This window comes from Pieris napi, chromosome 11 (assembly GCF_905475465.1).
Source record: "Pieris napi chromosome 11, ilPieNapi1.2, whole genome shotgun sequence".
NCBI lineage: Eukaryota > Metazoa > Arthropoda > Insecta > Lepidoptera > Pieridae > Pieris > Pieris napi.
Window position 1 is genome coordinate 446,667 of NC_062244.1, and position 25,613 is coordinate 472,279.

The 25,613-nt window shown below is 38.9% G+C and overlaps 1 protein-coding gene across 6 annotated transcripts; it reads left to right on the forward strand.

The window, feature by feature from the left end:
- The first annotated feature begins 725 nt into the window (after positions 1–725).
- On the forward strand, positions 726–25,613 carry LOC125053615 (max-binding protein MNT-like). 6 transcript variants are annotated; one of them, XM_047655049.1, is made up of 13 exons: positions 726–824; positions 11,352–11,956; positions 18,223–18,373; positions 19,747–20,011; positions 20,475–20,613; positions 20,941–21,008; positions 21,103–21,219; positions 21,724–21,807; positions 21,963–22,037; positions 22,175–22,262; positions 22,853–22,921; positions 23,027–23,124; positions 23,281–25,613. In XM_047655049.1, the coding sequence occupies exons 2-13, from the start codon at positions 11,575–11,577 to the stop codon at positions 23,404–23,406; spliced, it is 1,662 nt and encodes a 553-aa protein (XP_047511005.1). In that variant the 5' UTR covers positions 726–824; positions 11,352–11,574; the 3' UTR covers positions 23,407–25,613. The 6 variants fall into 6 exon arrangements, with proteins under 6 accessions (XP_047511005.1, XP_047511003.1, XP_047511002.1 ...); XM_047655047.1 differs by lacking the exon at positions 726–824 and adding an exon at positions 8,274–8,403; XM_047655046.1 differs by lacking the exon at positions 726–824 and adding an exon at positions 8,310–8,422.

Here is a 25,613-nt window from a genome sequence, read left to right on the forward strand (position 1 = left end):
TGTGTGCGTTTCATTGTATTCACGTTACATGTAGTTAGTAGTTTTCGTGAGCCTTCAACTCATTCCAGTTGTTTAACTGACAAAATTTTGAAAAAGGGCAATATTTCTAGGATAAAGAAACTACAAGTTTCATCGCGCATTCATCGTCATTCATTATTGGAACGCTTTTCAAGTGAGTGATTAATAGTCTTTATACTTATTACTATTTAAGCAAAAACATTTCTCTTTTCATATAAATAAAATTCTTACTAGAATCATGTAAGAACTTTTGCAACTGTGAAGTTGAAATCTATTCTATGAACATGTCTAGCGCTGATCTGTTCGCTAGTAATTTCGGTATCGTTATAATGTAAACACAGCACGTGCCGCTCGAAATATTTACGGCATCTTGGCCGCGATTCAATAATTCTACAATCCTAAAAAGCGACGAACAGTTAGTTGCGGGCCTTCCGATCGCGAAAACAAAGACATTTACGGCCGAGTGAAAGGCGCGCGCGTGGAGCGTCGCCACGTAGACGATCGCTCCGCGTCGACCGCCAGCGGCGAGTGCATTCGATCGCTGCAGCGGCATCGATCGCTCAACCTCCGCGGGGCGCCGGGAGCCCCGCGATTGGTCCGCGACGACGGCCACGTGACGGCGGCGGCGAGACGCCATTGGGCGGCGGCTCGGCGGCCACGTGAGCGGCGCGCGGCGCGCGTGGCCAGTCGCGGCGTGACACCGGGCGCGCTCGAACCGCGCGGCCCGTCGTCCGACATGAGCCGCCTCGAGACCCTGCTGGAGGCGGCGCGCTTCATCGAGCTGCAGGAGCTGCGCCTGCAGGCCGGTAAGTGCGCCACCGTCCCGAGCCCGGCCGGAGGATCGCCAGAAACCCCCGCCCGGATTCCACGACTCCGGAGTTAGTGAATCTGCTCTTGTAACTTTTCTAAAACGCAACCGGTAGGTCTTTACGTGTCCGACGTGACGTTGCGTCGTTTCGTGAGAAAATTGCGGGCGTAAAGTGCCGACGGGTGCGAGGGAATCTCGACCCTATTACATTCGCGACGCTCGAGATAGTGGGCCTTTTTACGGTGAAGCGGGCGATTGTACGAGAGCATTACACGTGTACCGCGTCCCGTGGCTTACGACGCACACATAGGCGCGTATTCGCGAGTGTGGATTAGATTAGTTGAATGCGGCCGGTGTTTCCCTCTGCTGTTGATGTGCGTACGTGGTCGAGCCGTGACGCACTCTCTGGTCTTCGTTCATCGACGTCGGTCACCGCTCGCCGGTTGCCGCTCACTGTATGTCGTTCAGGGCTGCCAGGTGAAAAAAACGCATGATCGTACACCAACTACAAAAAAATCGTACATCAAGGAAATTTTGAAATGAAAAGATCGTACAACATAAAAGTGAAAAGTTTTTATTTAAAATGAGTGGCTGCCTTTGCCTTGAAGAGTGTAACTTTAAAACTCCATATTCTGAAAACATTTCGACGTCACAAACAGTCCACCTGGCTTTAAATTGGTTTTTACCGGGCCGGAAATCAAATTTTTCCCGATCGGGACGATACTTCTCTGTGTTTGTTCCTCTATGACCTGTGTTGTAGAAAGCTCTCCTCTTTTGGCTAATTTATTTTTTGGAGTACCTGGCGCAGGTCGCTCTTCTTAATTTTCACTACCCATTCTTTCTTAAGCGTATTGAAGTAACACAAAAAACACTAAAGACAAAATGCAGATCAAAAGAGGATAACATAATCACTTAGAGCTAGAGACTGATGAGAAAAACAGATGTTTGACAATTCCAATACAAGTCTTTACAAGAGAAAAATAATAAGTTTTGTAACAATGCACACAACTTCATATAAAAAAGGGTCTTTAGACATAAAAGGTCTAGGCATACGTTAGGTTGTTGGAAAATTCCTCGAACATAATACTTGCCGGTGGAGTATATATTCGTTTCATTACAAAATGTTACCAGGTACAGAAAAATCGTACATTGTCTGTACGATCTTGGTCTAGCGATCGTACATGAGTAAAAATGACAAAAAATCGTACAAGTACGATTTAAATCGTACATCTGGCAGCCCTGATGTCGTTCCACGATCCCGAGGACTCGATCAGCTGATCGGCTCTCGTAAGTTTCGAAAGGACGCGAGATAGAGACAAAAACAAAGTATGCAAAGCACCTAACATACGCTTTTATATTTATGACCATTCAAGTAAGATTATAAATAAGAACTTATATTATTTTTTTTAGTTGTTTTCTTTTTTCCCCACATATAAAAGCACTCGTTCAAAGCACTTTACCTAACAAACAATATTAATTGCATTTCTACAAACCAAAATATTAAAGAATTATATTGTAATAAGTAGCGCGAGGGGCGCGGGAGTGACTCGTGATGAGACGCATCGCGCGGTGCATTTAAAGAAACAAATTAGTTTTTGAAGTAAGTTTGACACGAATGTAGCCCAAGGCACGGTTGCGTAACGGTCCGTCGCTTACTCCGCACCAGACTTGCAGATAACATTTACTTGCAACTTGACATCGAACAAATAATTACAATAGGCGATGCGTCACTGTATTATCGTGATTTGGTTCTACAATAAATGCTCATGTCCTCAGTGATATACACTCCAAATAGACCAGGTTGTTCGTCAATAATTTATGTTAGAAGCTCAACACTATTAGTGTTGTTTAAAATTTTCAAACAGTTATATTTAAAATTATATGTATTCCATTGCCGAGGTATTCTCAAAGGTGAAATAGTAGTCACAATATATACACGCAGTTGTATAATCAAAATGCGTTACGTGGCTGGAATAAGTGTCGGCTATTGACTGATCCAAAGTTCACAAGTTCGTGAAACTTATTGAAATTCAATAAGATTCGGATCTGAACGTGTATGACGACGCTTTTGCATTTCATATTCAAAAATCTTGTTCAGTTGCTGAAACTTATGTATAAGGAAATACAGACTCAACAATCAAACGTTCTAGAACGCAAATGATTATTAGTAATACGTAGATGACTCAATTACTCTATGCTAAATTACAACGTTGACAGCAAGTAGTACGTAACGTATTCTTTAAAATGTTAAATGGTGTTACGTACGTTACGTATTAGAAAAATGGCAGAATTCTTATAAATGTAGTTATTGTCGCTATCCAGAAATAGATATTGCTTGATTATGTGCTAGACTGGACGTCTTCTGATAAACTCTAAGCATCTTACTTATCGAGCGAGCCCATGAATTCTAATGTGGTTTTTTGGCTGTCACATGATTATTTGCATTACAAAATTTTGTTAACCTAAGTTCGATAGCTCCATAAAAATATATAGGAAAGTGTTAGTTGCATTTGAATATAAATATGTATTCCTATCAGCACTGATATTGCATTGAAGTTGAAAAGGAAAGGTCAGCGGAATCGGCTCACGTGGCGTACCAATGATTGATGACAAATGCAGTCTCTTTAATGCAAATATGCTTATGATCTTGGCGATAGTAATACATTTGCGTCTATTCCCCGATTTCCTGAGCCATATAAAAACACTTAATAAAAACGGATAACCTAACAATGGATAAATTTCAGTTTATTGTGGTTTTATAATAAATTCGTCTGTAGATAAGTAAAAATAAATGATGGTTGTAAATTCTTTGTTAATACGATCTGTAATGAATTAGCTATCTGAACAAGTGAACATCGTCTTGTCACGCACTTTTGGCTTTCTCCAATCCTAGTCGCTTTTAAAGTGGTTTATCTATCTAGATTTAAAATAAGTATTTATTGGACTTTTAAGATTGTGTTAGTAACTGGGACTTATCCAATAATAGTTTAAGTATAGATAAATTTAATTAAAAATAATTGTGAGTTGTCATGGGAGAGACGATGGTACCGAGCCAGCTAAATCAGTCTTTCTGTCAGATTTTATGTACATATTTGCAGTTGACGATTAATATTTAGTTAGACTGTAATTTACTTTAGGAGAAGCTCAGATTTTCTTTATAAGATAATATTATAGAAAGATTTTTTGTTTAAATTGGTAAATGTTCCTACTTAAACATTGCTGCTGTGTATATTAAAATCACCTATACTTAAAATATATAGTAGAGAAATGTAGGATCTACAATCTACTAGGCACAAAGATTACTTATCCGTTAAAAGTCTAGGTTCTAGTAATCTTTGTGGCTAGATTTACTTGTCGCGAACACGTTCACTGGCTGATGCTGGCTGCCATTACTCTCTGTCTTCTTGTTAACTACTTGAGTTATGTACGAACAGAAGATGTTAAAAAGAAGTACGAAGGCGACAACTTTACCGCCGTAAATATTACTATTACCCCTTGTATTTTGCGTTTTTACTGAGCACTTTGGGGTACGAATCACTTGAACTACGAGCAAACTACTTTGCATTGTTTTTTGTTGTAAATACATGAGAGTAAAACTCCTAGAGCGACTAAAGTAGCAAGCTAATACAAACATGTACCGACAACTTATTGGAATTTTATGTTAATCATTTGTTTCTAAAAGGTGTCATTGAGGCGACCAGTGGCCACAATAGAATGAATCATATGACAAAATGTGACTAAACGGTTCGTTGTAGCTGTTGAGGTTTAATATAAATATGTTCTTCCTGGATTTTCGTCTTTTATAAGACTTTTATTGGGCTTGCCAAACAAAATAAATAACAATAAAGCCAATTTAATTTCACACTTTAAAATTCAAATCAAATGGCTATTAGTTTTGTTATTATACACCTTAGTCTACGTTAGTTATAGTTTCATTACTTCGTGTTCTGCAGTATGGACCCCTTTTGGGTAAACGCCTCCTGAAGTTTCCATTTGGAGCTGTTCTATGCTTCGATTCATTCATTTCTCCTAGAAACATCGTCGCTTTAGCGGTCTTTCGTTTTTTTTCCTGGAGGTTCCCTCCAGCGGGTGGCTTGTAAACTCTACTTTGTTATTCGTGCTTAAAGAAGAGACGAGACCTAGCACGAACTTATTTTAGACGTACGGGAGTTAGACTTAGCGCCTTGAAAGCGCTTAAAAGCGTTCCTAACTTTCACAGACCACTGTAGCCTCACCCACTGTTTTGTTCCCACAAAACACTTATGTGAAAAATTTACGCAAAGTTTAATTTGAATTGTTATTTATTTTCTAATATGCTGCAACAGTGATTGCTATTTTAATTATCAACGATACATTGTGTAAATTTTTACCTGTAACCATTTTTTCGTGTTTTTAAATAAATACATCTAGGAAATAATAAGCATGCTGGTTACCTGATGTCCTAGATATGCAAAGTGTTTGTCGGAGTAAACAATACAGAAACATACAAATAGCGGGCGTTGCATCACACTCGGATGTCATAATTGCAGTTTGATTGTTCGCATGTACGTTCACTAATCTATAGTTTGTTTTATTGCATTACTGAGTTCGCTTATCAATATCTTAATGCTAAAATGATTTACCTATTATGTGAAAATGGGTTTGACGAAAAAAACATTTTTAACTTGGACGTTTAGGTAACTGCCAGCTGCCCGACGAGGCTTCCTTAAAGGCCGACAACGCACTCTGGCAGAGTCCATGGGCGGCGGTGTCACTTAATATCAGGAGATCACGTCTCGAAATATATGTTCATTAAATTCGCAGAATAGTAAATTATTTATCGTCACTTCTTTTGCCATCTACTTACATGACATTCACCATGCATGCCCGTCGGTTATAGGTTTGACTTGTCCCTTCTCTAGTACTTCCTGAATTTGGTCCAGGTATGTCCGACTAGGCCTACCCAACCGGATCTCACCATCCATTGCCTTGTATATTCTCTCTCTCCTTGTATAATCTACTTGTTAAACGCTTGGCATTAATCCGTTCTACATGGCCAATGGCTCTAAGAATTCCCTAATAATAATTATTTGTTTGAAAAGTTCGGTGGTTCCTTAAAAACGATAAATGTTTCCCAGATTCAGAAATGTACCTGCCATATCCATCTGCTCTTTGACAAATCGATCCATGTTGTAGTAGTACTAGTTTTCATCACCATTTTACATATTCATATGCAATATAAGATATATTTGGAACCAATACGCCAATATCTTATATTCAGCATCAGGCAATACGTATTATTGACTCCGTTTTAGCTGCGTAGTTTATTAAACTTGGGAATTCGTCAATGGCCTTATGCAACATTTTAACTGAAACGGTTTTGCGATGACAGTTGAGTATAAAAAATTGATATAATATCTTGTATCAGCTCATAGCTCTGGTTACATGTTTAAAATGGCTTCGAAGCGAGACTTGGTTATGGATAAAAATCTGGTGCTAGTGAAAGAAATCACGCGATCAGACAATTGTGAGGTCAGTCAGCTACCCGGCTAGCAGAAGTGAAAGTGATCATGTGGCCTCGTGACGCCACGGTATCGGCTTGTGGTTATGCGTCAAAGAAGTTTCGACTCCCGCGCTTCTTTTGACGATTTCCTAGTCAATCTCGTCTTCATAGCCAATTAAGTGGTCCCTCTCTGAGTTTCAAGTAATTTCTTTGCAATAGGCCAAAATATGGAACGGCAATTGAGTCCATTAAAAAAATTGTCTTAAGTTTAAATCTTTTATCGTATTTTTCACGATGTCCTGAAACATCTAGAAATCAAATAAAGTACTTAATCATTTCTCTTGATATGGCCATTTTGTTTTACAATCCAGAACGAACCACAATTATTATTCAAGCATTGGTTTCATTGATAATAATAATTCTCGTGTGATGTAACGGTATCAGTTTAAATATTGAAATGAATTCAGTAGTTCGAAACTTCACTTTAGACTTGCTAATGGCCGATCATACATTTGGTTGGATATTGTGTTTGCATTAATTGACTAGAACGGTATTGGAGTGCTCGGTCCGTTACACGCTTAAATTGAAATTCAATAATACCTTTGAAAATGTTAAATCTTTCAACTGAATTGTTTTTAGGACTCGTTTGATTTGAGTTTATGTCGTTTTGACCTCAGTCTGAGCAACTTGAAAGGGCAATTTTATCAGTGCGAACAAGTCGGGGGCTTTCACGCGATACGCGTCGTATCTCAATATCCTGTTGGCCGATTCCCCCTTTATGTTTCCATTTTGATAGCTGTTTTACGATAGCGGAGTAATCATGTAACATCGCTCGTGTGACCCTGGAGTACATTGCAATTTGCAGCGTGTCGACTACGCGTACAAATACAAAGACAGACGGGAGGTAAAGTTAAATCTTTTTAAGTTGAGCGTCGGGAGGTTTGCACAAAGCAATTTTGATGAGGTCCGCTGAAGCCAGAAATAGAATCTAGGTATAATGCTAGGTCGCCTCGCAACCTGCTCGACCGGCAGGTGTGGTTTACGAGGGGAGGAGGCGCGGCGGAGTGCGGGGGGTTGCACGCTGCACCGCGCCAAGGTCAGCCGGCACACGCATGCGCTCCCTCCCGCCGACCTTATCGGAGCGAACACCTAGTGTTTATGTATCCCTGCGACCTGCACTCGAAACAATAGCCTCCCGGACACTTCGCCGCACGGAAATCTTGAAAAATATCGATAAACTCCCCACTCGGACGTACGCGATGTGTGCCGGTGACTAAAGTTAAAATTTCTCTTCAGAGTTCACGGTTAGAAGCGTATCGGTATGCGCCTCTATTAATAGCGAAATCGCTGATAGTTTGTTTCGCACAGCGCGATGATTACCGACATGCGTAGTTAGTTAGCGGGATTAAAGATAGGGGATTTTTTATATACACGGAGCCCTCGAGCTCTTTGCTTTCTCAACCAGGGTCAATTTAGAGATTCCTTGGGAAGTTACCTTAACAGCGTTCTAGAGAGTTAGTTTATCGAGAGACATATCATTCAAATGTTTAATACCGTGTGGGCGATGGCGGCCGCCAGTACGTAAGTACGTTTCGTTAGAAAGCTTGCGTTTTCGCGCATAAGGAGTGGAGCGTCGCGACCGGACACCTACATTCGCATCATCCTTCGTGGCATTTGATTCGGTACAATGTTCCGTTCACCTTATTCGACGAGGTTCAGTGACATCGATGGCGACCGACGGCGCCACGTCACCGATACCCAACGCCGTGGTCTTCGGCCGCCGGTTAAAATTCAGTAGACGCGCGAGGCGGTGCGACGGCGACCTCGTTTAGAAGGGAGTCGCTTGCAGTTATGTAAAGTGCGAGGCGCAAGAGGATGCAGGGCGAATGTCGCGCGCCGGGCGCGGTGCACCGAGACGAGAGGCGCGGGGCCAGGGGCGCGGAGGTCGCCCGCCTCCCGCCTCGCCCTCCACGCGGCTGGCCCGCGGCACTCGCTGCCTCCTCAGTCTTCATTGTGGGTCAGTCGTCGAGCGGAGCTTGTCGACGTCGGTCGGCACTCGATCTGCTTAAGCGCGAGTCGCTGCGTGTACGGTCCGGTGCGTATGGGATTCGCGGGTGCGTTTGCGGCAGTTTTTAACGCCGAGCCGACGGCTGTGCTCGAAATAGCGTGTGTTATCACCGTGACCTCGGCCGCGACGAGACGAGATAGCGCGAGGTCGCCGGCACCTGCGCGCCGCCTCACACGTGCGCGACCATTGCAGCTAACAATTAGCGGTGCCCGCCACTGACCGCCGCTGGTTCGACTCCGCAGACGGTCCGCGAAAGCCCTTCTTTTCTCTTTGTTTATGACCTTTTCAACAGACACAGTCACTTCTAGAACATCCGATCGAATCACTCTTTGTTTGGTGGTTTTTTAATATTCGACGAACGATAGCCAATTGTTTGACGTGCGTGTTTTGTTATTGAAGTGATAGCACTTGGTTCTGCATCTTTGTCTATGACTTATTTATATCTACTTATTGTATCGATATATTATTTAATATGTTAAATATGAACGTTGGTACGCCTTTTTTAGTTCTGCAGTTAGCTTCTGATTCTATGGGTAAAAATTATAAACTAGGTGATGTTTATAATAAACAGCACTTCAGACTGAAAGTAAATAATTTCCCTCTATGCACTATATATTAATTGCTCTATTATTTTACGTGAGGTTAAAATTTTTTTTTTAAATAAATTAGTAAACCTTGCGAAATCACGATATGACGAAAAAAAAATTGTTTCAATAACTATACTATAAATAATACTATAATTCACTATTAACTGCATCAAAATAAATCCTAGTTTGAGGACATTGCTAACCTGACTTGTTATTGCCAATGTAATAATTGCGACATTGCAATTATTACACATCATTTGCTATTCGTTAGTAGTTTGTTATTAAGGAAAAACTGGAGAAATGCCGCACAAAAATATCTAAATATGTATTTGTTTTACGGAGATAAGAAATACGTCGAGATCTCTAATAACTAGTTAGTTACTTTTAATGAGTTCGTCATAATCGCGTAAGCCTTACACAAAAGTATCCGATTTCCATGGTTTCCTAAGTATGCTCTACGTTTTTTATGATTTCAGTTGTAATTGAAATAATTTGATTCGACCAAATCATTTGTTAGTTATGCAATATCTTTTGTTGCGTAACAGCACGTGCTGTCCTAGAATACATTCCACTTGGTTTCCATTGTTTTGATATTGTATCATCAAGGTGTCGGTTTGCAGTGTCTAATTTCAGTTATGTGTGTCAGACATGTGTCAGACTGCTGAAAACTCATTCAGTTTACAATTAAAATATAATTAATTGTTTGTATAATGTCCACAAGTTTTATATTGACCATCGCTTTTTTCGCAAGTAATTTCCCAAATATTTCACATAATAGTTTTTCATAATACAGAATAGTTAAACACGTATACAATTAATATAATAAGCGCATCACCGTTTCTTCAAACAATGTTATGTAACACTTCGCGGGTTTCCTTGATATCGACACAGCTCAGCCCTGCGATTCTGTAACTCACTTTTCGAACTCACACAGCGGTTTTCACAGCGACGGTCGCGCTCAAATCAGTCGTAAAGCAGTCATTTTACGATAGGTATGGCATTCTGATAAACAATAAACTACAAGCTCCCTTCTTATCAGAATGTCAAATCATAAAATGACTGCTTCACGACTGATTTGAGCGCGACCGTCGCTGTGAAAACCGCTGTGTGAGTTCGAAAAGTGAGTTACAGAATCGCAGGGAAGTTTGTCATAAAGTTGACAAATAATGTAATGCTTTTTTGGCTCTGGTTCAGCTAAGATTGTGATCGCTTGACGGTTCCCCTTTATTAAATCTCTAGTTAAACCACCTACAAGTTGAAATACTGTAAAATTTACATGTGTGTAAAAAAGTTTACTGACTGCGTTTACAAAAATAGTGAGAGCTTAAAATTATCCATGTTCGAAATCAGTATTAGTGTGTGAGTGATACACGTGTCTCTCTTTGTTAGACTATGCAATACGGTCTTCCGTTGTACTAGGATCGTATGATACAACAAGAGCTAGTGAGTGGGTTGCGGTTCGAGGTAGAGGGGGGTAGTACACGTGCTCGCAGTCATATCGCCGTGCATGCCATGCGTTCGTTCCTCTGGCCCCTCCCTCACTTGTTGAGCGGATTGCTCACTATCCGTGCCACTGGCCTTCGAGCGACACGATATAATATCATAACTCTTCACACTCGTTAATGCTGCTTATTTTCTGTCTCTTTTCATGGTCGTATTGAGACTATCGATTTCTACATAATATCGTATTTGTGTTATTGTCTTTTTTAATTAATCATATTTTGCAAGTAAAAATGCCTAAGTGCCTTGTGATCATTTTTTATTCTCTAATGATTGTAGTATGCATCCTTCTGGAAAATTCTGTTTCGTTTCTATTGTTTCACTTCCAACACTGTTATCAATGTTTTGAAATGTATAGCGAAGTGAAACTTCAGTTTTATAAAAAAAATGCTGTTTACGCGCGGAACTTTAGGGTTTGTAGGTTTCTATATGGGATGTAATTAATTAAAACATTTTTCTCTGGATAAATAATAATTTATTATACCAACTTATTTGTTATATTATAAAATTATTTATTTAATTCATATAAAAGTTATACTTTACGACCGTCCCTTAGCCGTTAGCAGCAAGAGAATGATTTTTGTTTCTCTTTCAGTTTCTCAATTATTGCGGTAAAAAATTAGCTTTTAATTGTTTATTGTTCGCCATTGTTTTGCTCTTGTATGGCTTTAAGTTTGGAAATTGTTTCATTTAACAATTAATATTTTGAAGGAAAAATTACGACTGCGGAAAAAGTTGCAGAACTTTCAACCACCTATTATTTGTTTCTTATTGTTTGTTTCTTTTTATATTAAAATCTTCGGTATTTCAAACAATTAGCTTTTGACATAGAAAACTTGCATCCTCGAGACACTTTATACTGACTTGTTTTTGTATTAATTATTACAGAAATATTTTAAGCCAATAAAAACTAAACGCACCCGGTGATTCCACCCAAGATAAAAAGTTATCAAAAATAGCGTTAACGACAAAGTAAACAGTGGTAAATTAGTTATTTATAAATAAATAAATAAATAGCGAATCGAGTGACAATGAACTTTGTAAGGGACCACAGTGAAATATTAAAAATGAGGACTTGAAGTGCGAGTTAGAAAAACTGTTGAAACATAGAATGGGTATTGTCATGGAAAGCTCAGAGGTTAACTTGGTCGGCGCCAATTGTCTCAGTATTGAGCCAGAATTGTTCGGAACGATGAGTGCTCCCAGCGAATACTATGAAACCCTCCACACCATCGCAATAAATACCAGAGAAACAGAATTCGGAAGCTATGTGGAGCCCATACCGATTACGCTCAAAGCGTATAAGCACATACCGACTCTCACTCCTACAAACGGTTACGGTTTCCCTCAATCGGTCATAACTCCGTTGCATCCTGTTCCCCGGGTAGAGCCAGAGAGGGCTACGACGTCTGTTATCATACAGAGTCCTGTCAAAGAGGATAAACCTAAAGTGGCAAGGCCACCTAAAAAGAAGTGGATAAAGGAGTATTTAGGTAAGTTTACATAGTTATTTATGATGTCAATCTGCAGCTATTTTAATTCCTGACACATAACAGTTTGACGAGTCGTAATTTAGTTGCAGCATCGCTATAACGTATCGAAATACACGTACAAATTAGATTACTCCGACGATCGCCCGTCGACCTTGTTGGGACAACCTTGTGTTGTTTTTGCACAATAGTGAGACTGTTCGCGACTGAATTCGTCAATGAATAACCGTTGCACACTTTTCACGTTAAATGCTTGATATTACGAGTATATATTTAGTTATAGTATATATTCCCAAACATAGCACACAGGCCATGGGATACAGTATAATATGGATGATACAATAATAAATGTATAGGTACATAGCGTCTGGTAAAAAGTCATTTTTATTACTATTTCGTTAAGAAATGGTCGAAAGACTTGTTTCATATATTTTAACTCGGCCGATCCTCTTATATTTATGTATCTAGTAGTTACGCCCTCAATTATATAATTTCTTGGTGAGTTTTTGTCCGTATTTTGATCTAGTTCAAGGCAAAGTATTAGTTACTATATTATCATAAGTCTAGCCGTTTATTGTTCCCCATACTAATTATTTCATGTGAATATATCGAAACGAGGTAGTTATAAATCGTGGAAATCGTTTTTATTGGTACATAATTTAATATAAACATAATAAAATTTCCAATTAAAATCCTCCGCACCAGTTTATATTTAACCAATGTAACTAAGGAGAGTGTTCCATTGCAGTATTATTGCTGTTTAAAGACCTTCGATATAGCATACAGGTATAACTAATTTGCCCTAGAATTGTTTAACATGGAATTTCCATTAAACATAATATTTGACCTTATTTATTGCTTTACTTGAGATAAATCACTCTAGTTGTTTAGTATGCAACAATTAATATGCAGATGTGTAAATAGTGAATAGGAAGTGGTTAGAGGAAGAATGGTTGACTGTCAAGGTTCTTTAGCGGGGATTTATATTGTACCTTTCAATAAATGGTATTTATCGATGCTGTAGCTAAATATAACCTCGTATGTCCAGAGAACCAAACATTACAGGAAACGAAAAAAAATGTTTCATTTCTTCAATGTTCGTTAAAATATTATTGTGTCCATAGTTTTAGACATTAAAAAGTCCTTACTTCATGTTTATTTAAATGACATAAGAGTCTAAGAATAAAAAATAAATGGTTTTTGTCATACGAGGTTATCATTCTACAGTGACGTTAGTTCAAGTAGATAGAGAATTATGTGACGCCGTCTGAGTATGGTTTTTCTTTCCGTGCACACTAGCTTGGAAAAGGAAAACTCGTGAGGAAACCGGTATGCTATAGACGCCGCGACCAACATTTGTTACATGAAGAAAAATGATAAACGAACAGACGCAAATATGTTTCCCCATTTGTTCGTTTTTGTTTTTTCAAGGCAGTTATTGTCGGAAACCAGCTGCCCACTGAAGTATTTCCGAACCAATTCGACTTAGGGTCCTTCTAAAGAGCATACCAGTCTTTCGCACTGGCGAGCCCTATCACTTAACATCAGATCAGCCTCCTGCCCGTTTTCCCCCCCGTTCTATAAAAGAAAGTTAAGGGGAGATTTGTTAAATTTACGAGACTGAAATGTTACGCATTTTGTCGCATTAGTATAAAGTCCGTAGAAACAGTTACATATATTATAGTTTGTATGCAACATGAGTTTGTTTGCGTGAATATTTCCTGTTATCAAAGGAAATCTCTCTCTATTTCGTAATTATTTTCTCAGGTGTCGGAAAAGTGCATCTATCGAAGTCACTGCTGCAATTGCGCAGCAACGTTAAGATGACGATACGATAAGCAAATTAAGCGATTAAAAAGGCCGGAAAAAGAATATTTTATTACATTATTTTATTCATATACTTACTTAAACATATTTATATTTCTATCTCATCCTTTTTAGGTAGGTATATGTGTGCTCTTTTTGGCATGGGCCTCCTCGAAATCCATTCCTGTCTGCACTGTCTCTCTCTGCCATGGGCCACCTGCTGTTTACTTGAATTGGTCTATCAATCTTCTAAATTGTCTTTCTCTTTTTCGTTTATTCCAGTTTAGTACTTTCTTGGTCCACATTCTGTTCTCCTTGCCATTTGCCCCGCCCATTTCTACTGAAGTTTATTTATTGTCATTGTGACATCTGCTACCTTAGTTACTTTTCGTAATTATGTATTCTCTTCTTTCCTATACATCATTCTATCGATCTTTGACAAACCTGTAGCTATGTATGCTGCGTTTTAGTGGATTTTAGATCCATCTAACGTTTACTTAATTCTCGATTTTAGTTAGATAGAAACTTATTCAAAATTAAATTCAGTCTCTGGGTGACGCATGCATTCTTTTCAATACTTGTATTTAACCCAATTTTAAACATCAATTTATAGCTATACAGTCAAAACCGTTTATAACGACATCGTTTACAACGACCTATCGGTTATTACAACCAGATTGTATGGTCCCGTCCGAATCCCTATTAAACTATTCAGTAAACAAACCGCTTATAACAACATCGGATACAGCGACATATCGCTTACAACGACGAAATTTTATCGATATTCATCGGCTATAACGACCAACCGCTTCTTATCTCAACAAAACAAACGATTTTAAATCTTATTTATAAGCATTGAATGATTATTTAGGCATATTATTACCTACGCACTTTCTCCCAACGAACAGTTTCAGCCAACAACGATTTCCGAGGCTCTTAAAAAAAATTGTTGCCTTTAACGAACAGTTTGATACTGGTGATACTCATACCTTGAGGAGTATGAAACGTAAAATGCAAAAAATATTTGAGACTGGGCTAAAAAAAAAACAGACCAAAATGACTGATTACTTTTGTACCTAATTATCTCGTAATAAATATTTTTGTTTCTTTTTTGACTCGTTTACATATTATAATATTAACATACCATATTATAACCCATACCTACCTATTCTAGATCGATAACTATGATAATATAACTATGTACAATGTACATACATATGTACTGTACTTGTGTATATGACATTGCTTATAACGACTATCGGATATAACGTCGGCAACTATACGGTCCCTTCAATGTCGTTATAACCGGTTTTGACTGTATTTATATATTAATATATTATGCAATACATACCTACAATCTCGTAGAATATGCTCGCATGTGTCTCGATTATTACGTAACCCTATATACCTATCGTGTTTTATATAATGCTTTGGTACATTAGGTATATACTAGGTAACATATAAAATTTCACAAAATGAAATAGCTCTACATATGCATTATGCATTCTCCTTTACGTGGATTAGAAATCTCATTTAAAGCAATAAATATGTATATTTCTTATTCTATTTTATCATTCAAAATTTTGCTTTCTCTCTCTCTCTCTCTCTCTCTACGTGCCACGATAATTTCGTATCGGTGTCACATGGATCACCAGTCTCCTTCTGATGCTATAATCTTGATAAAATTTACACGTGTCGAAAGTACGCGATTTAATATAGGCCGCGCTTAACGATTCGCGAGGTTGTTGACATTGCGATAAATTGATATCTCGGCGCGTATTTTTCTCGGTAATGATCACTCAAATGGCTCTTTTACTATATATAGTGTCTTATTGAGCGCAATGTTTCTTCATTAGTCTTTGTTAATTCATAATATTTCGCATTCCAAGACAATTTCCAAAATGTCTTCACAAAGGTAAAAGTAGTTTTCTCAGCAGGTGGTAGATTTCTGTTCGGTTCTACTCGGACGGCTTCGACGTCACGTGCCGAGAGCCCGAGCGCCCCCCTCCCCGCTTATCAGCACCACCAGTCGCGACTGTGACCTCCCTGGCAACTTGCACAATCAACACCCTACATGGAAGTTGTACTGCATCCTCTGGATCCTGCCAACAATATTTAAATATAAGGAGACGTTTACATATTCCTATTCACAAATAATAAAGGCGAAGTTCACGATGTTGGTGCTTTCTTAACAACTCTCCTATTACGAACGATGTTAGTATAAATAATGAAGTAATGTGTTACCACTGTTACCAGTATTATGTAACGTGTTTTGCGTCGGTCATTGTTTTTATCGTGGCTAATTATTGACTCATTCCATGTTAGCTAAAATCTAAACCTGTATTACCTACACACACTTTGAAAGTGTGGGAGTAAGACGCTCGTCTTGGCACTCTTTCACACAGTTTGTTTGCCTCCGCAAACGTAGCGACCGCGCCGCCATGCGCATTTGTACTAGGATCGTATAGCTTGTGGAAGCACTCACTAGCGTATGAGAAGCGATCTTGGTTGTTTTGAATTGCCAGATATGTATATAAGTATTATAATCATTACTAAGATTATTCCTTGTAGTATAGTTTTGCATCTGCGATTAATAAACATCTATTAGTCATAAACAGTTGTTATAACAACAACAGTAACAGTATAAAAGACATTTACGTAAACGCTAAACTCCACTACACAAGGTTATAAAGTAAACAATGTTCGAGCATTTTCTTTATCCTCGTGGCTCCGGGTACTCGTGCGTGAAGAAAGCGCCCAACAAGGACTCGCAAGGGAATGACGCAAGTTTTATATAAATCAGTCCTGTCGTGTCCACGGACTTTTGCAAGCGATATGAAGCATTTGTTTCTGACGTTTCTGTTCATTTTCTCTATTATTTATATCGATAAAGGAATATACATTTTACGACAACTATACATTGGTAATTTAGTAATGACGTGAGTTCATAGAAGTTGATAAACATTTAGGTATCAGTAGAGAGATTTTAAAGTATAATTAGGGATTGGAGTATAATGTTTAGAAATTATTCGTCTTTGAAAGTCGACGATAGACATACATTAATAATTCGTTGATTTTTAATTTGACTTGGGATACTCAATCCTATGATTTAGATTTACATAGTAACGGCATCAGTTTCTTTGATTTACATTCGACCGGATGTCGTTTGATAACTAAGACAAAAAGGAAGGCTAAACCTATCACGAATGCAAGAATCATGTCTTTTCACACAATATAACTGATCTGTTTAATTGTGTATGCCGACTGGACCACGTCGGCTTATCTCTATTGAGACTTGCCAATTATGCAGGAGATATATACAAGTGTGCGTAGGGAGACGAGAGCACTCCTAATTCCATGACTCTCATCCTACGATGGGACGGATGAAGTACAGCTACAGCTTTAGGTACATCTTATTTGAGGCACGAACGGCTACCTATAAGGAACTAATAAAAGACTAGGAAAAGTCGAATTGACATATTTTCTAATGTTGGCCTTAATATCTGGGACCAATTAAGCTGTTGATATTGATGATATTGATGAAATACTCTGTTAGCAACTCCTCTAAAATGTAGACGTCAAGAAAGAGTGGCGTAAATAAATAATTCAATGATAGAATACAAAGTCAGGATGTTTGTCAAAGTCAAGAGTTCACAGCCCCGGGCCACTCGGACTGATTCAAATTTATGCCGAAGGCTTGGAGCGCTCAATACCGCCGCCTTTTTATTTCTCTCTGCTTTTTACTATTTTGTTCCTTTTATTGAATTTGCATATGTGCAGAAATACTGAAGCGGGCTTTTAGATTGTCCGTATAAAGGTACTTCGGCAGTTTGCATACTGCTATTTATACCTGCAGTTTCCTTTTTGGGTACTAGAAAGCTCGTGTACTGTATTTGAAATTGGAAATAGTTTTAAATATAAAGTAAATTTATGGATAATTATTAAAAGCCACGTTTCTGTTACCTAATTACCGAAAGCATTAAACGCCAAATGCATTGAAATACTCGCGATTCGCGTACGCGGTACGACGCAGTGCAAGTGAACGCGAGACGCCCCGGCCGTATGTATAGCGCACACCGGTTTTTTATATCCACAACCAGCAGCTGATTTTTGGCGTGGCAACAAACGTCAAACTCCTCATGCTGCAATGACGTCTGGCCGGTTACGCCTCTTTGCCGTCTCCCTCTAACGAAATATCATGTGTCCCGCTCCGTCGTGCTTACACAGTAAACACGCAATAGTAGACCTTATCACACCGAGTCAAAGTTTAATGGATCGCTCCACACCCGTGCGTATTCCTGGCAGACGGCCTCTCGACCGTCTATACCGTCCTGGTAATTTACCGCCACGATTCGCAGCTTCCACCGCCCGCTGATCGCGCAGCCTTCGCGGCGGTGAGGCCGGTTAGATTATCTTATCCGTAGCGCGATGTTCCGAGTTATGACGCTTGCGTTTGTTTGCAGAGGAGGAGCCGGAGCTGCCGGTGTCGGTGCGGGTGGGCGAGTCGCCGGTGTCGCGCAGCAACGGCGTGGTGCGGCCGCCTTCGCCCCCGCCGCCCGCCATCCTCGACTTCGCACAAGAACATTCCAGGCCGCGCACTAACGGCAGTCACGGGTGGGTCATACTCCCCTGGTAGCCACGGTCTTGAAAACAGCTGGGGCGTTGCTTCTTCGCCTTGAATTATTTTTGTACCTGATTGATACGTCAATTAATTACATTGTATAGATAAACTGGCCGTTTTTAGAAAATTTAGTGGGTATCCTTTGATATCCAAACCTTATTACATATTATATAGTCACAAATGTGTCCAACTTCATCATTCCATGAGGTAAACACACAACTTAACCCTCAATGTATGCAATGAAACGAGATCAATGCCTTTGCTCATGAAATGTATAAACCATAAGCAACTGCCTCTATTATTTAGGACGTCATGAATTAATGCCCATATCTAGAACGTTCTGTAATAAAATGTAAGAGGGTCATCTTGGAATCGTAAGTTATCCTTGCTATCGATATGCAGGTACCTGATTTGACTAGTGATATGCTATCAGACCGGTTCAGTCAACCATTTAAAATAGTTTATTCGTTAAGAGTTCTCACAAAGCGGTTTTGTACTTGTCTTGCAGTTTATGATACAATTGCCGAGTGAATATATATAAAAGTTAACTTTGGAAAAGCGAATGTTAAATTTACAACCCTAAACATACAAAGCAAATGAATATGAAACTAGTTCCAACTGCAATTTTAAATTCCAAAAAGACTTTAGTTTCTCAATCTCACACTGCAAACGCGTTCTTTTTGCCAAAATTTTTCCAGAGTAGGATTCTTTTTATTGCACGAATTTCACTCCAAATTTTGCCATGTCTAATGAAAATACATTGTACATGGTCTCATATCGAAGATAAACATGCACTTTTAAAACAGGTACACAATTAAAATTGTGAATTAAAAAAGTCCACAGTAACAATGAGTAAAATAATTTCACCTATCAATTTTAAAAAAACATTCGTATATCGCGATAACTATTACGTTTGCTGAAGTTATAATTTTTATTGAAAATAAATAAAAGTAGGTTTATCGGTATGTTTGTCCCAGGCGATTAACGTCAAGGCTCTGTTGTGGATGCGTAATGAATATTAAACGCGTCCACTTAGATATTCAAATATATGTCGTTGCTCTGCATGCATTAATATCTCTATATGCAGGTCCCTGTTTTGTAATTTAACTACCCTTACATCAATTATTCGTGATATCTACCCACAAAATCTATATTAATTGTTTATTAGTTTTATTTATGCCGCAAAAAAATAAATACGTTGAAAGAGATTAAGAAATGCACTAATTTGTTTTAGAAAGTTGAGCCAGACTATGTATTTCTATTCAGAAAATATATTAGTGGTAGTAATACCGGATAGAATATGCTTTTTGTTTTCTGTACGCACATTATTCAAAACTCTTGCTTAGTAGACAAATACAATTGACAGGCCAACCCAAATCCCGTCCCCTCCGTCGGTGGGCAGCAACGGCAGTAGTAATGGAAGCAACAGCAGCAGCAGCAATGGTAGCAGCAGCAGCAGTAACGGAATCCCTCGCGCCGGCACCCGCGAGGTCCACAATAAGCTGGAGAAGAACCGAAGAGCACACCTTAAAGAGTGCTTCGAAATGCTAAAGCGGCAGCTGCCGGCTACCCCTGATGACAAAAAGACCTCTAACCTCTCCATACTGGGTTCTGCTATCCGGTATATACAGGTAAATTTTCATGAAATAACATTAAGGTGCAGCATAAACAATTAAAATAGGAAAAAAAATCCAAAGCGAAAACAACAGAACACAGCTAATCCAAATTCATTGATATAATTATACTACTACTAAATATATTATATATCTTATAAAATTCATTTCACAGAAACGAGTAAGTGTATGTTCGCGACATAAATGAGGTCTATTTTTTTCATACAAATTTATTGCTGAACACATTTAATTGATATTATAAGATTTTTATGAATACTCCGTCCTGTTTATGTCACTCAAAACTAGGGCGCTATTGAAGGCTTCATACATGTACACGCTATATATATTGAGATTTCATTCTAAGGCGTTTTTCTGATGTCAGGGAAATATTAGGTAAAAAAAATCTGCTCAAACGATTGTATTTAATATGTGGGCTAAGACAACTATTACGTATTTCTATGAGTTGTATACACGATTGCAGGTGCTTCGACGCAAGGAACGCGAATGCGAGCACGAGATGGAAAGGCTAGCCAGAGAAAAGATCGCCGCGCAACAGCGGCTCGCCGCACTAAAGCGAGAGGTGACGATCCGAGCCGCCGCCGTCCGGCCTCGCGTCTTTGGTAAGTAAACCTCTACGTATTTTCTGGGCGCCTGGTACATACGCTCGATATTATTTAATATTTGACAATGTTGTTTGAAAATAATTAATTAATATCGGTTATTAATAATCCGACCGACCATTATAATTAATTTATAGTTTTTTTTACCCGTAATGGGATAAAATAAAACAGCGCCATCTCTTTTTATTTCTACAAAACGTTGGGTTTCGCTGTTTCAGTGTTTATGCTGCCGCTTATTTATAATCGTTATCATCCCCTAAGCTTTTGGACATTATTTTGGAAATTAAAACGTTTAAATCTTATCAAGAAATTTATAAATGATTTCAGATGGTGCTGAGGACAAAGAGAGAGAGGAAAATATCGTTAACGGTCAAGTTTTAGGAATTCCTATAAGTGTGAGTATTTTGATAAAATTTAAATCACGTGAAATTCGGTAGTGTCACGTATGATGTAACCACAATAATAACCTATAAACCCATGTAATTTCAGATTAACTGCTCCCCTCCGCGAGAGGCAATCCGCGCGGACACCCCCCCGCCCCGCACCCTCAACCTCAGCACAAAGCTGCGCACACTGCCCATACAGATATCGCCGACCACCTCGCAGGTATGCGTCCCTGGTACACAGTTAGAAATTAGGGCTGATCTTAATCTTGGATTAGAATTAGAAAATAGAAAAAAAAGTATACGATCTCCGCACACCGTTTGATGTTTGTTTTGTCTGTGTGTGACGGGAGGAACTACGGTTCTTATCTTGTGTATTATAAATGCGCACACTGATTACTTGCAGGGTAAATACATCTTTTAGTAAACAATTATAATAATGAATACTAAGAAATGGCGCAAAACAGAAAATTTATTGAAAAAAAATATTGACTTCGTATTTAACTTAAAAATAAAGTTCATCTTGAGATAAATTTTCTTTAAAATAAGTAACGCCATCTATGATGTTATTTATGCTTATTGAGCTTATAAGTGAGAAACGAAAATATCATTTACGTAATAAAAAAACACCGCGAAAAGGCTTGCTCACTTATTTACAGTGGAAATGTGTTCTTAACATTAAAATACGTATTAATTTTGTGCAACACGTGGATAATTGCACTTGCAGGTAGTGCGGGCGTCGTACGGTGCGAGGCACGGCGCTCTCACGCTCACGACCATCGCGCCTGCGCATTCCACCTGTACAGTTCAGGTAATGGATTCAGGCCTTAATTAGGCTTTGATTCTCTCTTATCTTGCATAGAATGTGGAATAGTGATGCGGAATGTATTGCTCAAACCGTTGCGTTTACCAATGACTGAACTATTTAAACGCATAGCAGTAAGAGACTGGGATTTAAAATTGCAGAAGAGCGAGGACGGCACGGCCGCGGAGTTCGGTACATTGGTGCAGCCCGCGCAGATACATTTGCCCATCTCACAGGTCATCATCATCACTTTCGCTTTTAAGCCGTGAATTCTGTTGCTCGATGCTTTTGTACCGTTTAGAACTAATTTGGCCGATGCCGTTATGAAGTTACAATGATAGATGTCGCAATTATTTTCATGTGGCGTGTGAAGGTGGTAGGCAGCGGCGGCCTCATGGTGAGTCCGGCCGCCATCCAGTTGCTCTCCACCGGCGGAGGACTGCGGGTGCTGCAAACGAACGGTGACTCTCTTCTTTTTGATTACTTCTGTTAAATAAGATCCTCCGATAGAGACGGTTCGTGATCTAGTAAAAAAAAGTGCGCGCGTACAAAGTACACATGTCAGAAACTTCTTTGGTAAACTAATTTTTAATTCTTGTTCATATTTATACAAATCTAAAACTTTAGATTTCCGAGACTTAGCGGGAGGGAAAAAGGATTTAATGAATTTAATTGTCATTAAAATGTTAAAAAAGTCGAAAATTAATACAAATAATAAATTTAATTTATTTCTTCGATAATAAAAACACGTATCATTTTAATTTGCAATTTGTCATTTGAGATTTCAATATATATTTTCTTTGCGAAACTTTAATTTAAAAAATTGAATTTCTATAAGGTAATTCACCCTTCTCACTCTCTCTTTCAATCGGTCTCAATCTCTCTCTCCCTTTTCTTTGACAAAAACGCTGCTCCTCTTCGTGACGTTCCTTAAAATTTTTACCCTCATGCGACTAAAGAAGTTTCACTTCAAAAAGGTTTCTACTTCAGTTAAAGTCCTTTAGTGAAATTTCCATATTTCTCCATAACGAGAGATTATTTTCTATTCTAGGCGTTACGACAGAGACCAGTCGGCTGTCAAAAGAGAACGGCGTCAGCGCGGCGGCCGCCGGCCCCACCGGTCTGTATTATTTTGCTAACTTTTTCTTAAGCTACTTGGAAAGTGAGGTTATTTCACTAGTTTTTCCTTTCATAACTATAAAACTAAATTCGTAACCGATTTCAGAAGGCAATAGCGTGGTAGTGAGCGGCCTGACCCCGCTGGTGGTGTCCCAATCGACCGCGCACTTGCTGCACACACACACGCACACGATCACCCAAAAGGTAAAAAAAACATTGGTTAAATTATTGCTTTTTTCAATTAATGCACGCGTTTTTCTTCTTCTTCGATAGAGAATCTTTCATTTCTTTTCTGTGACAGGATTGAATAAATTCATAAAATATTGTTACCACCTATAAAAAGTGCACCGCTATTTGCAGATGGTCGAGAGCGGGATGGTGAAGAACGGCGTGCCTCCGCTGGCCGTGAGCGCGCAGTACCTGACGGCGACCACGATCGTGAAGCCCGTGGTCGTGGTCACCTCCGCCCACTCCCCGACCACGTGACCTCGCTCGCCCGACGCCCGCGTCGGTCTCTTCCAATGACACCGTCGAGTGCGACGCGATCCGCGGACCTAGAAGTCGATCGGATTCCGTCTCCCGCGCGTCGCGACCGCGTCGAGGCGAGGGCCGGCCCGTAGTCCTAGATTATGTGGAACTTAGTTCTCGCGTCGGCCGAGAAGCCTCCTTATCTGTTAGACAGTCGAAGCGGGCCCTCTTATCTGATAGGACGTTTGTGATTATATTATATGCGAGGAACCGTGTCGTTTCCATCATTTTTTTAACTTCAAGCATTTTCGTTCAAGCCGCGAAACGGCAAAGTGCGACGCTCCCACGAAATAAATACATTTCGACTGCATTTTTTTGCAATAATTCTGGCTAAAATCTGCGAAACAGTATTATTTTGTGGTATAGCCGCACGTCAGGATGAAACGTTTAATATGTGTCACTACCTCATCCCTGTGTACTCGCGGTCGGGCTTATAAAGTCGCGTGCGCAGGCCGCGATCGCGTATACGATATTTGAACTTCTCGAAAGGCGGTTAATTAAGGTATGAGTGATATTGTGTTTATCGTCCGACGATAGAGTATAAAAAGAGGAGTAATTAAGGAATGTTCCGATGTCGTATCGTGAGCGCGGCCTGGACGAGTGCGGAGTGTCGAGCTGCTGTCCTGTACTCCTGTAGATACAGTTTTAAGTATATTTTTCTACAACAAATTCCACGTTGTGTACAGTCGAGAAGTGATATTGTAGATATAGTTATTTATTTCGTATCGGCAATGTAGGGAGCAAAATTACGTCATTCGCTTAACAGGAGTTTATTTGGAGCAGATTTCTCAGCAATAGGGCATTGTGTGGTGTGGGAGATGCTTTCGAAACCCACAGAGAGTGAATACTTTTCTCTGGGACTCGTTTGAGGAAGCCTTTTCAATACTCGACACGTATTTTAATGCATCTTTATGTGCATTTATTGCAGCGAATTACTTTTTAATTCTATATGTCCAACAGATACTATTTAATTGAGTGTTTGTTTGACGTCTATAGTTCAATTTATTTAAAAATCACTTAAAATGTGAGGGAAGCAACAGTGCGATTGATTTATATTTATTTGGTCAGAAAATCAAGTGTAGCGTGTGCTGTACCAGGAGAATAGTGTCGATGGTTATAAGACAGACATAGGAATGTTCTGAATGTTATTTTTGTACCCTGAATATATCTTTATTTATTATTATTACTTTTTAAATTAAATTATTTGGGACCATTACTATAATCACTTTTGGTATATCAAAAAATTTGTTCGGTTTGTCCTGCAATAGAAGAAATTGTTTCGTCAGCCAGTGTTATTTGAATCTTTGGATGAAATATTATTCATTATACGAATCCGCAATTGCACTTGAGATAAATTTAACTATTTATTGCAAAGCTTGATTCCGCTAAAGCAGGCCGCTCGGCCGTCCTAATCTAGTGCCTACATAGATAGAGTGAACCTCGGCCGAGATAAATTTATCCTTATTTTTGTATCGCATACTTCCAAATATCACGAAATAATAAAATTTTAAGACGGCTTTCTTATACACCTACTAAAATGTATAAAAATATTTTTGGAAATTCATTTAAGTACTATTTTGATACGCTTTGTTGTTATCGGGTATCAGGAGTCAATGAGTTGAAAGGATACATTTATCTGGTGTCCTGAGGATTTGTAAGATTTTCGTACTGTAGTTGTTCGCTTGTTAAGTTTGCAGTTTCTCGTGTTGTTGACTCGACGATGTTGTCTTTTTCACTCATATGAATAGCGATCAAGAAGAGACAAATACTGTCCAGTTTTCTGATAAGCAATATTGTGCCAATAGTTTTTATATCGTTACGAGTAGATGTTACTTGCAAACTGAACATTTATAATATCGTGTATATCGAGCTTTAACTTCCGTGATATTTTATTTTTGTGCAATATTTTCAATTATTAAACAATATATTATCGAAATCGTTATAAACTCACAGTTGGACCTTGTGGCAATCCATCGTGAGTACCTAAATATTGGAAAATTAAACTATTTTATTAAAGCTATAAATTTATTGAGTTGAAGGATCCTGCTCCTGCGCTGATGTAAAGTAATGATTATTATTTAATTTTGTGAATTTCTCTAGCATTTGACTTTGCCTAACGGTAGTTGTATAATATGAAAGATGTATAATGTAAAAATAAATTAAAA